This window comes from Mustelus asterias, chromosome 24 (assembly GCF_964213995.1).
Source record: "Mustelus asterias chromosome 24, sMusAst1.hap1.1, whole genome shotgun sequence".
NCBI classification, from domain to species: domain Eukaryota; kingdom Metazoa; phylum Chordata; class Chondrichthyes; order Carcharhiniformes; family Triakidae; genus Mustelus; species Mustelus asterias.
Window position 1 is genome coordinate 58,245,814 of NC_135824.1, and position 17,819 is coordinate 58,263,632.

Here is a 17,819-nt window from a genome sequence, read left to right on the forward strand (position 1 = left end):
CCACCTAACCTGCACATCTTTGGACACTAAGGGACAATTTAGCATGGCCAATCCACCTAACCTGCACATCTTTGGAGTGTGGGAGGAAACCCACGCAGACACGGGGAGAACGTGCAGACTCCGCACAGACAGTGACCCAAGCCGGGAATCAGACCGGGGTCCTTGGAGCTGTGAGGCAGCAGCGCTCACCACCGTGCCGCCCACACGGGAAAGGGTGGAGTGAGATGAAGCCCACAGCTGTTGGTGTCATTCTGATTTCTGACCTAGTTCCTCTGTGATTTCAGTTTTATTTGGATGGATTCTTCTCACTCTATGTGTTCATTTATCTGGGCGCCCGCACCAGTCCCAGGCTAATTAATGTGGCATTTTAAAAGTCAACACTCAAATTTGATGCATCAACTACAGTTTTTGGACAGGGATCAGTGTGGGTTTCTGCGCAGTCAGCACATACTCCACATGACCCTGTTGTCCTGCAGGAACACACAGCCCAGCGCTCGACCGCAGATCCAGCAAGCACTTAAAGTTAAAATTCACCTCTGTGTTTTACACACACTCCATGCCCTCGATCCCTCTCTCTGATCCCCCAGCCACGCACTCCTCCGAGATCTTGGTGCTCCTCCAATCCTGGCCTCTTGCACATCCCTGATTTCCATCGTTCTGCTGTGCCTGATCCCTCTGGTTCTCTCTCCGTACCTCTCTGCTCAAACCCCTGTCTAAACCTCTCTGCTCTCTCTCTCTCTCCCTTCCTTTAACCGGCTCCTTCAAACCCACTAACAGGTGCTGCAGTTAAAAATCACTTTTAATTTTCAGCATGTGGGCATCACTGGCTGGACCCAGCATCTATTGCCCACCCCTAACTGCCCTTTGGGGGGGGGTGGGTGGCACGGTGGTTAGCACTGCTGCCTCACAGCGCCAGGGACCCGGGTTCAATTCTGGCGTCAGGTGACTGTGTGGAATCTGCACGTTCTCCCCATGTCTGCATGGGTTTCCACTGGGTGCTCCAGTTTCCTCCCACAGTCCAAAGATGTGTAGGTTAGGTGGATTGGCCATGCTAAATTGCCCCTTAGTGACCCAAGATGTAGTTTAGGTGGATTGGCCATGCTAAATTGCCCCTTAGCGTCAGGGGGATTAGCAGGGTAAATATGTGGGGTTACAGGGATAGGGCCTGGGTGGGATTGTGATCAGTGCAAGCTTGAAGGGACTTAGCAGGCTTCCTTCTGCACTGTCGGGACTCTATGATTCTTGAGAAGGTGGTGGATGAGCCACCATCTTGAACCGCTGCAGTCTCCAAGGTGCAGGTACTCCCATGGTGCTGTTAGGGAGGGAGTTCCAGGATTTTGACCCAGCCACAGTGAAGAAACGGCCGCTATATTTCCGAGTCAGGATGGTGTGCGGTGGTCTTCCCGTGCTCCTGCTGCCCTTGTCCTTCTGGACGGTAGCAGTCGTGGGTTTCGAAGGTGCCTTGTTGAGTTGCTGCAGTGCATCCTGCAGTTGGTGTACACTGCTGCCGCTGTGCGTCGGTGGTGGAGGGAGTGAATGTTTGTGGATGGGGTGACCATTCTAGCGGGGCTGCTTTGTCCTGGATGCTATTGAGGTCCTTGTGTTGTTGGAGCCGCACCCATCCGGGCAAGTGGGGAATATTCCATCACTGACTTGTGTCCTTGTAGATGGTGGACAGGCTTTGGGGGGAGTCAGGAGGTGAGTTACTCACTGCAGGATTCCCAGCCTCTGACCTGCTCTTGGAGCCACTGTGTTTATGTAGCGAGGGCAGTTCAGTCATTGGTCATTGCCAGGATGCTGATTTATCAATTATTGGTCATCATGACATGGTCATCATTAGACTTTGAATTGTGCAATCTGGGGTGGTGGGATTCGAACCCGGGCCCTTGGAGCATGGCCCGAAGTCTCTGAATCACTCGTCTGGTGACAGTTCCACTGTGCCACTGCCTTCCCGACTTGATGAGGTGTTGAAAGCTTTAGTAACACGTTGTGTTTACAGTCCATCTTCCTCCTGTCTGGCTGCTATCGTTCTTCTACTTTTAACAGGGGGTCTTTGCTTCCCCGGGAAAAATGGGTATATAATTTCTAGGGAGCAAAGGCAGAGACGTCACGTCAGGATCCATGGAAGTGTGCAATCAGAGAGCTGAGGCAGGAAATCATGCCCTTTCCCAACAGATTGATGCCTACTGCAGTCAAATAGCCCCGCTGCGGTGTCGAATGACTGCCACTTGGGTGGGAGGTGCCTGCCACGCAGGTGAGGGAGGCGGCACCTTTAGTAATGGGGGGCAGGAATTGGGAATGCTGGGCTTTGGCAGGCAGAGGGTTAAGGTGCCTGGTCCCAGGCTGAAACTGGACAATGAAAGCTTTGTCTGCTTCCCTGCATTTGGTTCCAGGGAGGGACTGATCCTTATCGGGTGACCTTGACAGTTGTTGGATGCTGGAGCAAGTGTTGGCTTAACATTGCCTTTTCCACTCTCTCAGCCCTGCTATATCTGTCGCTCTCTCTCTCTCTGTCGCTCTCTCTCTCTCTGTCGCTCTCTCTCTCTCTGTCGCTCTCTCTCTCTCTGTCGCTCTCTCTCTCTCTGTCGCTCTCTCTCTCTCTCTGTCTCTCTCTCTCTCTGTCGCTCTCTCTCTCTCTGTCGCTCTCGCTCTCTCTCTGTCGCTCTCTCTCTCTCTGTCGCTCTCTCTCTCTCTCTGTCGCTCTCTCTCTCTCTCTGTCGCTCTCTCTCTCTCTGTCGCTCTCTCTCTCTCTGTCGCTCTCTCTCTCTCTGTCGCTCTCTCTCTCTCTGTCGCTCTCTCTCTCTCTGTCGCTCTCTCTCTCTCTGTCGCTCTCTCTCTCTCTGTCGCTCTCTCTCTCTCTGTCGCTCTCCTCTCTCTCTGTCGCTCTCTCTCTCTCTGTCGCTCTCTCTCTCTCTGTCGCTCTCTCTCTCTCTGTCGCTCTCTCTCTCTCTGTCGCTCTCTCTCTCTCTGTCGCTCTCTCTCTCTCTGTCGCTCTCTCTCCTCTGTCGCTCTCTCTCTCTCTGTCGCTCTCTCTCTCTGTCGCTCTCTCTCTCTCTGTCGCTCTCTCTCTCTCTGTCGCTCTCTCTCTCTCTGTCGCTCTCTCTCTCTCTGTCGCTCTCTCTCTCTCTGTCGCTCTCTCTCTCTCTGTCGCTCTCTCTCTCTCTGTCGCTCTCTCTCTCTCTGTCGCTCTCTCTCTCTCTGTCGCTCTCTCTCTCTGTCGCTCTCTTCTCTCTGTCGCTCTCTCTCTCTCTGTCGCTCTCTCTCTCTCTGTCGCTCTCTCTCTCTCTGTCGCTCTCTCTCTCTCTGTCGCTCTCTCTCTCTCTGTCGCTCTCTCTCTCTCTGTCGCTCTCTCTCTCTCTGTCGCTCTCTCTCTCTCTGTCGCTCTCTCTCTCTGTCGCTCTCTCTCTCTCTGTCGCTCTCTCTCTCTCTGTCGCTCTCTCTCTCTCTGTCGCTCTCTCTCTCTCTGTCGCTCTCTCTCTCTCTGTCGCTCTCTCTCTCTCTGTCGCTCTCTCTCTCTCTGTCGCTCTCTCTCTCTCTGTCGCTCTCTCTCTCTCTGTCGCTCTCTCTCTCTCTGTCGCTCTCTCTCTCTCTGTCGCTCTCTCTCTCTCTGTCGCTCTCTCTCTCTCGCGCTCTCTCTCTCTCGTCGCTCTCTCTCTCTCTGGCGCTCTCTCTCTCTCTGTCGCTCTCTCTCTCTCTGTCGCTCTCTCTCTCTCTGGCGCTCCCTCTCCCTCTCTCTGGCGCTCCCTCTCCCTCTCTCTGGCGCTCCCTCTCCCTCTCTCTGGCGCTCCCTCTCCCTCTCTCTGGCGCTCCCTCTCCCTCTCTCTGGCGCTCCCTCTCCCTCTCTCTGGCGCTCCCTCTCCCTCTCTCTGGCGCTCCCTCTCCCTCTCTCTGGCGCTCCCTCTCCCTCTCTCTGGCGCTCCCTCTCTCCCTCTCCTCTCTCTGGCGCTCCCTCTCTCCTTCTCTCTGGCGCTCCCTCTCTCCCTCTCTCTGTCTGGCGCTCCCTCTCTCCCTCTCTCTCTCTGGCGCTCCCTCTCTCCCTCTCTCTCTCTGGCGCTCCCTCTCTCCCTCTCTCTCTCTGGCGCTCCCTCTCTCTCTCTCTCTCTCTCTCTCTGGCGCTCCTTCTCTCTCTCTCTCTCTCTCTGGCGCTCCTTCTCTCTCTCTCTCTCTCTCTGGCGCTCCCTCTCTCTCCTCTCTCTGGCGCTCCTTCTCTCTCTCTCTCTGGCGCTCCCTCTCTCTCTCTCTCTCTCTCTCTGGCGCTCCCTCTCTCTCTCTCTCTCTCTCTCTGGCGCTCCCTCTATCTCTCTCTCTCTCTGGCGCTCCCTCTATCTCTCTCTCTCTCTGGCGCTCCCTCTATCTCTCTCTCTGGCGCTCCCTCTCTCTCTCTCTCTCTGGCGCTCCCTCTCTCTCTCTCTCTGGCGCTCCTTCTCTCTCTCTCTCTGGCGCTCCCTCTCTCTCTCTCTGCCTGGCGCTCTCTCTCTCTCTCTCTCTCTCTCTCTGCCTGGCGCGCTCTCTCTCTCTCTCTCGCTCTCTCTGCCTGGTGCTCTCTCTCTCGCTCTCTTTCTCTGGCTCTCCCTCTCTCTCTCTTTCCCTGGCTCTCTCTCTCTCTCTTTCTCTGGCTCTCTCTCTCTCTTCACTTGTAAATAACCAATCCCTGCTGTCTGCTCCCTATCACAGCTGAGTTCAGGGCAGCAGTGCTGACCTTTCTGGAGGTCACCGGGAGATGGAGGTGATCTCAGTCCGAGGGGTGGGCCTGTTTCCCCCGGTCACCCCTCAGGCCTCACCCCAAGGGAGGTTGTTATTTGTGCATGAGGATTTGACCGTGAACCTTCAGTGTGTAGTTTGACCTCAGCTAATGTTCTGGGGACCCGGGTTCGAATCTCGCCACGGCAGATGGTGGAATTTGAATTCAATGAAAAAAAATCTGGAATTAAGAATCTACTGATGACCATGGAACCATTGTCGGAAAAACCCATCTGGTTCACTAATGTCCTTTAGGGAAGGAAATCTGCCGTCCTCACCCGGTCTGGCCTACATGTGGGTCCAGAGCCACAGCAATGTGGTTGACTTTCAACTGCCCTCAAAGGGCAACTAGGGATGGGCAATAAATACTGGCCCAGCCAGTGACGCCCGTGTCCCACGAATGAATAAAATAAACCTCTTGGCAAAGACCAGCTCACAGCAAACAAGGCACTGACTCTGGGATCTTCCTATTCCGAACAGCTCGCACTGCACTTGGAAGGCTTGCATTCCCACAATGCCGATGGAGGTAACCGTAAAGTTGGCAGCTCCCTCCCTCCCGAGGCAAGAGGTTGAGTTCAAGTCCCACTCCAGTGATTTGTGAGCCAAATCTAGGCTGACATTCCACAGAGCGAGACTGAGGGAGTGCCGTACTGTCAGAGGGTCAGTGCTGAGGGAGTGCCGCACTGTCAGAGGGTCAGTGCTGAGGGAGTGCCGCACTGTCAGAGGGTCAGTGCTGAGGGAGTGCCGCACTGTCAGAGGGTCAGTACTGAGGGAGTGCCGCACTGTCAGAGGGTCAGTGCTGAGGGAGTGCCGCACTGTCAGAGGGTCAGTGCTGAGGGAGTGCCGCACTGTCAGAGGGTCAGTGCTGAGGGAGTGCCGCACTGTCAGAGGGTCAGTACTGAGGGAGTGCCGCACTGTCAGAGGGTCAGTACTGAGGGAGCGCCGCACTGTCAGTGGGTCAGTGCTGAGGGAGCGCCGCACTGTCAGAGGGTCAGTGCTGAGGGAGTGCCGCACTGTCAGAGGGTCAGTACTGAGGGAGGGCCACACTGTCAAAGGGTCAGTGCTGAGGGAGTGCCACACTGTCAGAGGGTCAGTGCTGAGGGAGCGCCGCACTGTCAGAGGGTCAGTGATGAGGGAGCGCTGCACTGTCAGAGGGTCAGTGATGAGGGAGGGCCACAGTGCCACCCCCCGCATGAGATACTGAACCCAAATTAAAGTTTATTTATTAGTGTCACAAGCAGGCTTACATTAACACTGCAATGAAGTTACTGTGAAAATTCCCTAGTCGCCACACTTCAGCGTCTGTTTGGGTACACTGAGGCAGAATTTAGCATGGCCAATCCACCCTAACCAGCACATCTTTCAGACTGTGGGAGGAAACCGGAGCACCCGGAGGAAACCCACGCAGACACGGGGAGGACGTGCAAACTCCGCACAGACAGTGATCCAAGCTGGAAATCGAACCCGGGTTCCTGGCGCTGTGAGGCAGCAGTGTTAGCCACTGTGCCGCCCTGCTAAACCCAGTACCCATCCACCCCAAGTTCCCAAAGCTCACGCTGCACTGTTGAAGGGCACAAGGTGTTGGTTAGACGGTGTTGGAGTACAGATCCGTGGGCATCATTAGGCCATCAATATCTGGCTAAAATGGCGGATATTGTACATATCCAGATGGTCAGTGTCACCACTGCGCTACAAGACAGATCAGGACTGGAGACAAAGAAAATTACAGCACAGGAACAGACCCGTCAGCTCCCCAAGCCTGCACCGACCATGCTGCCTGTGTGAACTAAAAACCCCTACCCTTCCGGTGGAGTTGAACCTAAACGGTTCAGTGGTGACCCATGACGATAAAGGGACGATCCTTTAAAACAGAGATGAGGAGGAATTTCTTCAGCCAGAGAGTGGTGAGTCTGAGGAACTCTTTGCCGCAGAAGGCTGTGGAGGCCAGGTCATTGAGTGTCTTTAAGACAGAGATAGATAGGTTCTTGATTAATAAGGGGATCAGGGGTTACGGGGAAAAGGCAGGAGAATGAGGATGAGAAAAATATCAGCCATGATTGAATGGTGCAGCAGACTCGATGGGCCGAGTGGCCTAATTCTGCTCCTATGTCTTATGGTCTTATGACTATATCCACATGTGGGCACACAGTCACGATGCCAGCTCCTTCCCAACTCTACCATCGTCTACTAGCATGTGACTGTCCACATCAAATCATGGGCAGTTCTCTTTTTCCAGCCTCTCATTAACCCTTGCTCTGCTGACCACGCTCTCACTACAAGGACATACTGCTTTCCCTCAAGGCCAGTAACAAGAGGTCTATCTTCACTCGCTCTGCGATTACGTGGTCCAATAGGCAACAGTCAGTGTTGGTTAAATTCCCACTTGCTAATCCTTAGGGCTGTGAAATTTTTTTTCCATTCATTTGTGGGACATGGGTGTCGCTGGGCCAGCATTTATTGCCCATACCTCGTTGCCCGAGGGCAGTTGAGAGTCAACCACATTGCTGTGACTCTGGAGTCACATGTAGGCCAGACCGGGTAAGGACGGCAGATTTCCTTCCCTGAAGGACATTAGTGACCCAGATGGCTTTTTCCAACATTGGTTTCATGGTCATCAGTAGATTCTTAATTCCAGATTTTTTATTTAATTCAAGTTTCCCCCATCTGCTGTGGCGGGATTCGAACCCGGGTCTCCAAAACATTAGCTGAGTTCTGGATTAATAGTCTAGCGATAATACCTCGAGGCCACCGCCTAGTTGTCCTGCTGAGATCAGCTGACATTGGACTGACCTGGGTGGCGATTGAGCACTTTCCGGGGCACGGGTTTGTAGTCGGATCAATTTCCCCCCTCCAATGAATTAGGGATGGCGGATCTCAGCAGGGCTGACAGCATCTGTGGAGGGACCATAAGATGTAGGAGCAGAATAAGACCATTCGGCCCATCGATTATCTGCCTACATGCTCCGCCATTCGATCATGGCTGATACGTTTCTCAACTCCATTCTCCTGCCTTTTCCCCAGAACCTTTGACCCCCCTTACCAATCGGGAACCTATCTATCTCGGTCTTAAACACACTCAATGACCCGGCCTCCTCTGTGGTGATGAATTCCACAGATTCACCACCCTCTGGCTGAAGAAATTCCTCCTCATCTCGGTTCTAAAGGGTCGTCCCTTTACTCCGAGGCTGTGCCCTCGGATCCGAGTCTCTCCGACTCTCTTCCCCACGTCCACTCTATCCAGGCCTCTCAGTATCCTGTAAGTTTCACTGAGATCCTCCTCATCTTTCTAAGCTCCATCGAGAGAATAGAACATTTCACTGAAGCGATGTCATTTCTAAATAGAATAGGGCCAATGTTTCCATCCTGACTCCAAACGTGGGCTCTATTCTCTCTCCCCACGGATGCTGTCAGACCTGCTGAGATTTTCCAGCATTTTGTCTTTTTTGTTTCAGATTCCAGCGCCCGCAGTCTTTCGCTTTTATCTTCAGGTTGGCGGATCTCGTTGGCGCAAAATGGCCACCAGCTTTGCAGACAAAAATTCACAAATATTGTTGCTTTCTTGTATGCTTTCCAACGCTCTGTAGCACTCCAAGTGATTTGCAGTGTTGCCTCTTATCTGCCGCACAGTCTGTTTTAACCCTTATACAGCGGACAAATAACTACGAGTAGACATCTTATTAGTACAACCAATATTTATTTAAACCCACACAATCCATAATCACCCACCCAACCAACGATAAGTTATCTTAGAGGAAAATACTAGAGTTCAAGTCCAATACAAGACCTTAATTCAACTTTGTGTGACTGGCGCGTACCCAGGCAGATATTGGCCTTTATCTGTGCGCTGGTCTCGGTCGTCCTCTGCGTGGTCTGGTCCTTTGGCCTGGTCTGGCACTCTGGCTCTGGTCTTCCTTCCTTCTCGGGTGTGGTGGCTCTCCTCGTGCTGGTCGTCGCTGGCGACGGTCACCGGTGTTGTAGCTCGTTCGTGGGGTCAGAGAGAGAGACAGCGAGAGAGATTCCAGGTTGCGCAGCGCCCTTTATACCCCGTTGGGTTTCGCGCCCCTTTTGGCCATTGCCAATCAATCGATCAGGGCTTGATCACCCTGATCGATAAGAGTCCAATCAGGTGCTGCCACACCGATCTCTGGGCGTGTCCCCAGCGGCCATGTCTGTAGGTGCTGGAGGCACATAGGTCACATACCTTCCTCCTAAATAAGGGGTCACGGTGCCCTTATATCTGGTAAACAACCCAGTGTGACCAGAAAGTCTCTTTCATCCTGGAGATGAAACATATCCTGTGTATTCACTCCTCAGGGTTGCAGCCGTTTTATCTCTGTCTTTTAAACTGAAGCCGGTCATTTTATTTCTTGCCCAATTGTCCCAGAGTGCTTTGCAAATCGCCATTTTAGATGGCCCATTTGGCCACAGCAGCGATGAATTAGTCTTTCTTGTAATCGTTGCTAAGTGTGTCTTGTGCAGCAAGAATATGCTTTGTGTCTGATTTTGTTTTTAAATGCATTCATTCTTGGGATCTGTGCATTGCTGGCTAGGCCAGCAGTTATTGCCCATCACTAATTGCCCCTTGAAGGTGGTGTTGAATTGCCGCCTTAAACTGCTGCGGTCCTTGTGGTGTAGGTACACCCCACAAGGTTACATCAGGCCTGTTAGAGGGAGGAATGTTGGCCAGGACTCTTGGAGAACTCTAGTTTATTTATTAGTGTCACAACTGGGCTTACATTAACACCGCAATGAAGTGACTGTGAAAGTCCCCTAGTCGCCACACTCCGGTGCCTGTTCGGGTTACACTGAGGGAGAATTTAGCGCGGCCAATGCACCCCTAACCAACACGTCTTTCGGACAAAAGCAAATTACTGCGGATGCTGGAATCTGAAACCAAAAGAGAAAATGCTGGAAAATCTCAGCAGGTCTGGCAGCGTCTGTAAGGAGTTGACGTTTCGAGTCCAGACGACCCTTTGTCAAAGCTTGTCAAAGGACTGTGGGAGGAAACGGGAGCACCCGGAGGAAACCCACGCAGACACAGGAAAAACATGCAAACTCCACACATACAGTGATCCAAGCCGGGAATCGAACCCGGGTCCCTGGCGTTGTGAGGCAGCGGTGCTAACCCACTGTGCCACCGTGACCCCTCTGTGAACAGGTGACAGCACTGTTCAAATCAGGACAGCACTCCCTTGGGCAGGGACTAGGTTTGATGCCTCATCGAAAGACGGCACCTCTGACAGTGCAGCACTGCCTTAATGGATGGGAATGGAGGGATACGGTCCCCGGAAGGGTAGGGGGTTTTAGTTCAGACGGGCGGTATGGTCGGTGCAGGCTTGGAGGGCCGAAGGGCCTGTCCCTGTGCTGTAATTTTCTTTGTTCTTAATACTGGGCTTTCGGCCTAGACTTTGTGCTCAAGTCGCCAGAGTTGGAGTTGATTGAACCCATGGTGTGGCTCTTGGAGGGGGTGGGGGGGTTGGGTTGCCACTCACTTGAGGCATATACAGACCCACTCCATTTATAAAACTTCCATCGACCTTCGGTTCACTGGGTGAAGTTCAGGAAGGTGTACTTGACGAGGTGTCACCTCAACTCCAGCGTTACATTTGACGGGTATTCCACTGAAGTGGGGCTGTTTTTAAATGTGAAAGATAAGCAAACGCGCACACACAAAGCTTCCCGTCGGCCCAAGGGCACCTTTAGCTCAGTCAGGTGTGCCCCAGCCTGAGAGAACCGGTTTGAAAATGGAGCAAAGTTTACACCCAGCAGGAAGTAGGGAGTGTTTTGGAATGAAGAGTGTGGATTTGGCAGGTGGGGCCTTGTTCTCCCCCCTCCACCTGTCCTGTTTCCACAGCAACCTCAGCCAGCCGTCCCGGCAACACGATCCCAGTCAACTGGTCGCAGGCCGGGCAGTTTTGCTGTACACCAGGAAGAAGCTGCACGGAAACAACTGAATGCCATTCAGCCCATCTACTCGGTGCTAATGTATACGCTTCACACGAACCTTCTCCCGGGCCTTTCCGTCCCTGTGTCGTATCATCAAATCCCCACAGTGCAGAAGGAGGCCATTCGGCCCATCGAGTCTGCACCGACCACAATCCCACCCAGGCCCTATCTCCGTAACCCCGTGCATTTATCATGTGGAGATGCTGGCGATGGACTGGGGTGGGCGCAGTAAGAAGTCTCACGACACCTGTTGGACTTGAACCTGGTGTTGTGAGACTTCTTCCCAAGCATTTACCCCAGCTAGTTCCCCCTGACACTAAGGGGCAATTTATCACGGCCAATCCCCCTAACCAGTACATCTTTCGGACTGTGGGAGGAAACCGGAGCACCCGGAGGAAACCCACGCAGACACGGGGAGAACGTGCAGACTCCGCACAGACAGTGACCCGAGGCCGGAATTGAACCCGGGTCCCTGGCGCTGTGAGGCAGCAGCGCTAACCACCGTGTCACCCCCTATCTGTCCTATGGTGACGGCTTCCACGTTCTCACCAGTCTCTGGATGAAGCAGTTTCTCCTGAATTCACTCTCGGAATCAACAGAAGCGTTCTTTCTATTCAGGACGCTTAATTTTGGACCCCCCCTCCGCCCCCGGTCCCACAAGCCAAACACAGGAACAGGAGGAGGCCATTCAGCCCCTCAAATTGGTTAGGGCATTCAACAAGATCAGGGCTGATCTGCAGGATGGCACAGTGGGTTAGCACTGCTGCCTCACAGCGCCAGGGACCCGGATTCGATTCCCGGCTTGGGGTCACTGTCTGTGTGGAGTTTGCACGTTCTCCCCGTGTCTGTGTGGGTTTCCTCCGGGTGCTCGGGTTTCCTCCCACAGTCCAAAGTTGTGTAGGTTGGGGGAATTGGCCATGCTAAACTGCCCCTTGGTGTCCAAAGATGTGCAGTTCAAGTGGATTGGCCATGCTAAATTGCCCCTTAGTGAGCAAAGACGTGTCGGTTGGGGGATTGGCGGGGTAAATACGTGGAGTTACGGGAAAGGGCCTGGGTGTGATTTCCCGTTAGAGAGTCAGTGCAGACTCGATGGGCTGAATGGCCTCCTTCTGTACTGCTGGGATTCTATGATCCAATCATTAAACGGGGAAATGTCAAACGTATGAAGAAAATAAATGCAGCTAATTTACTATTGATAGTTCTGATCTTTTATAACCTGGCTTTTTCCCAAAAATGAAAGGTTTTGATAATCCACTGCTGATCTAACGCAAGTTCCCTGAGTAATCAGCCTCCACCTGATAGGATGATTTGATTTGATTTATTATTGTCACATGAATTAGCATACAGTGAAAAGTATTGTTTCTTGCGCGCTAGGATAAAGCAAACCGTTCATAGAGAAGGAAAGGAGAGAGTGCAGAATGTAGTGTTACAATCATAGCTAGGGTGTAGAGAAAGATCAACTTAATGCAAGGTAGGTCCATTCAAAAGTCTGACAGCAGTAGGGAAGAAGCTGTTCTTGAGTCGGTTGGTACGTGACCTCAGACTTTTGTATCTTTTTCCCTGTGGAAGAGAGAATGTCCAGGGTGCGTGGGATCCTTAATTATGCTGGCTGCTTTGACGAGGCAGCGGGAAGTATAGACAGAGTCAATGGATGGGAGGCTGGTTTGCGTGATGGACTGGGCTACATTCACAACCTTTTGCAGTTCCTTGTGGTCTTGGGCAGAGCAGGAGCCCCATACCAAGCTGTGATACAACCAGAAAGAATGCTTTCTATGATGCATCTGTAAAAGTTGGTGAGAGTTGTAGCTGACATGCCAAATTTCCTTAGCCTTCTGAGAAAGTAGAGGTGTTGGTGGGGCTTTCTTAACTATAGTGTCGGCATGGGGGGGACCAGGACAGGTTGTTGGTGATCTGGACACCTAAAAACCTGAAGCTCTCGACCATTTCCACTTTATCCTCGTTGATGTAGACAGGGGCATGTTCTCCACTACGCTTCCTGAAGTCGATGACTATCTCCTTCGTTGTGCTGACATTGAGGGTAATATTTGCCCTAATTGCCCCTCTGAGGGAGTAACTAAGCGGTCAGGTTAGACAGAACTCTGACCTAAGCAACAACGCAGGCAGTTCCGACACAAATATCCCAAACTCTCCTTGGGAGCGTCACCAAGGAAGATCGGCAACGCAGAACATCTGGATTTATTTCATCACCTCTTCCCTGACAGTTGTGGGATACTTCCATGGGGGTGATACAGGAACAGACAGCCAGGGAAACCGGGACAAGGCCCAGATAAATCTGACCAGCTGGCCTTTGAAATCTCAGTGGAATGTGTCTGATCAGGGTCACGTGTCAGTGGCTTTGTTTGGAACAATGCGGAGCGTGGACTTGGCAGCAGCCACTGACCTGTGGGGACTACCCTGCTTTGTGCTTTTATCTTTTTTTCGAAAACTTTCCCATCGGTGATCTTTGTAAACAATCTCCTCGACTGCAAATAAACCCCACAGAGTTTCTACCCTCTCCTGTGTTCTGTCGTTATCGAAACTAGAAACAGGAGGAGGCCATTCAGCCCTTCGAGCCTGCTCCGCCATTCATTTTGATCATGGCTGATCACCAAATTCAATATCCTGATCCCTCCCTTTCCCCCCCATATCCCTCGATCCCTTTAGCCCCAAGAGCTATATCTAATTTCTTCTTGAAATCACACAACGTTTTGGCCTCAACTACTTTCTGTGGGAGTGAATTCCACACATTCACCACCCTCTGGGTGAAGAAATTTCTCCTCACCTCAGTCCTAAAAGGTTTATCCCTTGTCCTCAAACTATGACCCCTAGTTCTGGACTCCCCCCACCATCGGGAACATTCTTTCTGAATCTACCCTGTCTAACCCTGTTAGAATTTTATAAGTTTCTATGAGATCCCCTCTCACTCTTCTAAACTCCAGTGAATATAATCCTAACCGACTCAGTCTCTCCTCATATGACAGACCTGCCATCCCAGGAATCAGCCTGGTAAACCTTCGCTGCGCTCCCTCTATAGCAAGGACATCCTTCCTCTGATAAGGACACCAAAACTGCACACAATACTCCAGGTTTGACCTCACCAACACCCGATATAATTGCAGCAAAACATCCCCCTCCCTATACTCAAATCCTCTCGCTATGAAGGCCAACATACCATTTGCCGTCTTTACTGCCTGCTGTACCTGCACGCTTACTCTCAGCGACTGATGCACAAAGACTCCAATGTCTATCAATTGTAGCTTTATCCCTCAGCCCAGCATGAGTGAACACAGGTGACTTGAGTATCGTATTGCTGTTGGTGGGATCTTGCTGTGCACAAAATGGCCACCGTGCTTCCTTACCTGAGGAGAACGACGGCACTTCTAACATAATTAATTGGCTGTAAAGTGCTTTGGGCAATTCCATTGTTGTGAGCGGCGCTATGTCAATGCAATTCTCCATTTGTACTTCAATCTCTAGTTTTCCGAAGTTTCTTCTCCCTCAGTGGGGGTGTGATGAGGTGGGAGAATTGGGATTCCTGAGGTGGGGTGCGGGGTGAGGGGGTGGGGTGTGTTCACTTGCAGGGTAAATGCTGAGAAACTCTCTTTCTCCTGGCTGGACAACTCGGAATAAAGGCCTCGTTCTGGGAATGAGGAAGCGGCCGTTTTGGGCTGAGATCATAGAATCCCTACAGTGCAGAAGGAGGCCATTCGGCCCATCGAGTCTGCACCGACCACAATCCCAGCCAGGCCCTATCCCCACAACCCCATGCATTTACCCCTAGCTAGCCCCCCTGACACTAAGGGTCAATTTAGCACGGCCAATCAACTTAACCTGCACGTCTTTGGACTGTGGGAGGAAACCGGAGCACCCGGAGGAAACCCACGCAGACACGGGGAGAACGTGCAAACTCCTCACAGACAGTGACCCGAGCCGGGAATCGAACCCGGGTCCCTGGCGCTGTGAGGCAGCAGTGCTAACCCGCTGTGCCACCGTGCTGTCCTGTGAGAAATTTCCTCGCTCGGAAAGTTATGAATTTTTGGAATTCTCCCCCCCAGGGAGCGGTGGACACTCAATCAAGGGGTTTATTGGAGGCTGAGACAGATTCTTGGATGCGACGGGAATTGAGGGATATGGGGAGAGCGTGGGACGGCGAGATTGAGGGAGATCGGCCATGAGGAAATCAGGATTTCAGTTCAAACACAGCGAGTGGTTGGGATTTTGGATTGTACTGCTTATACAGCAGAACTGTATAAATGGAAGGAAGACTTGCATTTGTAGAGCGCCTTTCATTAGCACTGGATGTTTTGCAGTGCTTTACTGTCAATGAAATATTTCATTATGAAGAATAAAGCGACCACAGTCCCAGGTGACCTTAGGCTGCTTTCCCCTTTGAGGGGGAGAGATGACTGGTCTTAATTTACCCGAGGGTCACCACACCTCAGGCGGGGCGGGGGGGGGGCAAGTTTGAGAAGGTGGGGCCTTCATGGGTCACCTCAGCCAGTGCGGGATTTGAACCCTTGCTGTTGGAGTCACTCTGCATCACTAACCAACCGTCCCGCCAACTGAGCTAAACTACCCACCTCCCCCATTTTTGAAGAGTAGCCATTGTGGTAATTCAGGGAATTCGGCAGCCATTTGCGCAGAGTAAGATCCCACAGACAGCAGTGTGATAATGACCAGATCTCTTGACCATTGACTCTGTCTACACTTCCCGCTGCCTCGGCAAAGCAGCCAGCATAATCAAGGACCCCACGCACCCCGGACATTCTCTCTTCCACCTTCTTCTGTCGGGAAAAAGATACAAAAGTCTGAGGTCACGTACCAACCGACTCAAGAACAGCTTCTTCCCTGCTGCTGTCAGACTTTTGAATGGACCCCTACCTCATATTAAGTGGATCTTTCTCTACACCCTGGCTGTGACTGTAACACTACATTCTGCACTCCTTTCCTTCTCTATGAACGGTATGCTTTGTATAGCTCGCAAGAAACAATACTTTTCGCTGTATACTAATACATGTGACAATAATAAATCAAATTATCTGTTCATGTGATGTTGATTGAGGGATAAATTATGAACCAGGACACCCAGTGTGGGGAGGGGAAGGGGAAGAGCTCCCCAGTGGCCACGGGATTGACCCAATCACCTGCCAAGAGCTGGAAGGGGCCATCCACTGTCCAGCTGCACTTACTCAGCACTGACCTGGGAATCCACGCACTCGTTCTTGTACGAAGTTCCGGACTTGGCACTACTGGCTGAAACGAAGCTCTGCCCAGTGGCTGTGTCCAGTGTTTGGACATTCCCATCTCTGGAGCGTCTGATAATGAAGATGAGAGAGTTGGGAAGACCATCAGTCCCAAAAGCCCAGTTCAGGCCGTCCTCCCGTGGGATGAGTTTCTCCGGGAAGGGAAACATCCGTTTGGTTATTAATAGAAACAAGTCTTGATCTCAAAGATAAGGGAGGGTGAAGATCGCATTGAGCAGGACCATGCCAGAGTTCAGGAGAGCGATTTATCCGTCCTGGCATGGCGGGACTGGGTGGTCATGATGTGGGGATGCCGACGTTGGACTGGGGTAAACACAGTAAGAAGTTTAACATTGGGTGGCACAGTGGTTAGCACTGCTGCCTCTCAGCGCCAGGGGCCCGGGTTCGATTCCCGGCTTGGGTCACTAGCTGTGCGGAGTTTGCACATTCTCCCCGTGTCTGCGTGGGTTTCCTCCGGGTGCTCCGGTTTCCTCCCACACTCCAAAGATGTGCAGGTTAGGCGTATTGGCCGTGGTAAGTTGTCCCTTGGTGTCCTGGGATGCATAGGTTAGAGGGACTAGTGGGGTAAGTATGTGGGGTTAGGGGGATAGGGCCTAGGTGGGATTGTGGTCGGTGCAGACTCGATAGACCGAATGGCCTTCTTCTGCACTGTAGAGTTTCTATGACTGACGTGTGAGGAGAGATTGAGACAGTTGGTATTGTATTCGCTGGAGTTCAGAAGAATGAGGGAGGAATCTCATAGAAACCTATAAAATTCTAACAGTACTCGGCAGGATAGATGCAGGGAAGATGTTCCCGATGATGGGGGTGTCCAGAACCAGGGGTCACAGTCTGAGGATTCGGGGTAGACCATTTAGGGCAGAGGTGAGGAGACATTTCTTCACCCAGAGAGTGGTGAGCCTGTGGGATTCATTACCACAGGGAGTAGTTTTTTTTTGAAACCCTACAGTACAGAAAGAGGCCATTCGGCCCATCGAGTCTGCACCGACCACAATCCCACCCAGGCCCTACCCCCATATCCCTACATTTTCTACCTATTAATCCCTCTAACCTATGCATCTCAGGACACTAAGGGGCAATTTTAGCATGGCCAATCAACCTAACCCGCACATCTTTGGACTTGATGCCAGAACATTGAATGTTTTCAAGAAGCAGTTAGATATCGCTCTTGGGTTGAAGGGGTTCAAAGGATATGGGGGGAAGCGGGATCAGGCTATTGAGTTAGATGATCGGCCATGATCATGATGAATGGCGGAACAGACTTGAAGGGCCGAATGGCCTCCTCCTAGTTTCTATGTTTCTCTGTGATCTGATTGCCCACCTCCAGTGACATTCATGACAATTACTTTCTCTTTCTCAATGAACCGTTCTTTGTATTTTCAGTATTGATTCTCGAGAAGGCAGAAGGCGATGACCTGGCCAACAAAACGTTGAAGATCACAGACTTTGGGTTGGCGCGGGAGTGGCACTGCACCACGAAGATGAGCGCCGCCGGGACCTACGCCTGGATGGCCCCGGAAGTCATTAAATCGTCCCTGTTTTCCAAGAGCAGTGACGTGTGGAGGTAACGGGAACGCCGCGAATGGAGCCGGACCTCACCTCGGCTAACGCTCAGCAAAGGCCTAAATATTCCGGCTATCCCGGGGGAACAAACCCCCTCCGTCACCCAGTCTGCAGCCACTTCCAACTCCCTAATGTCGCCCGGCTTCCCATCACTTTCCCCGCCCCCATCTCGGGAATTGGGCATTTCAGTTCTTCCATGGGTGGTCTCCCACCTTCCCGTAAATGTCAACCCCACTGCCCAAACTTTGACCTGTGCCCAGTCCTGTTCTCCCCAACCGCCCCCTAACTCTCCTTGTGTTCGCTGGC

At 52.1% G+C, this 17,819-nt stretch overlaps 1 protein-coding gene across 1 annotated transcript in view; it reads left to right on the top strand.

Annotated features, from left to right (window-relative positions):
- map3k10 (mitogen-activated protein kinase kinase kinase 10) overlaps nucleotides 1-17,819 on the top strand; it is an 80,984-nt gene that overhangs the window by 40,449 nt on the left and 22,716 nt on the right. The window contains exon 2 of the mRNA XM_078241802.1: nucleotides 17,334-17,514. Within this exon, the coding sequence (XP_078097928.1) occupies nucleotides 17,334-17,514 (181 nt within the window). The remainder of the gene's footprint in view (nucleotides 1-17,333; nucleotides 17,515-17,819) is intronic.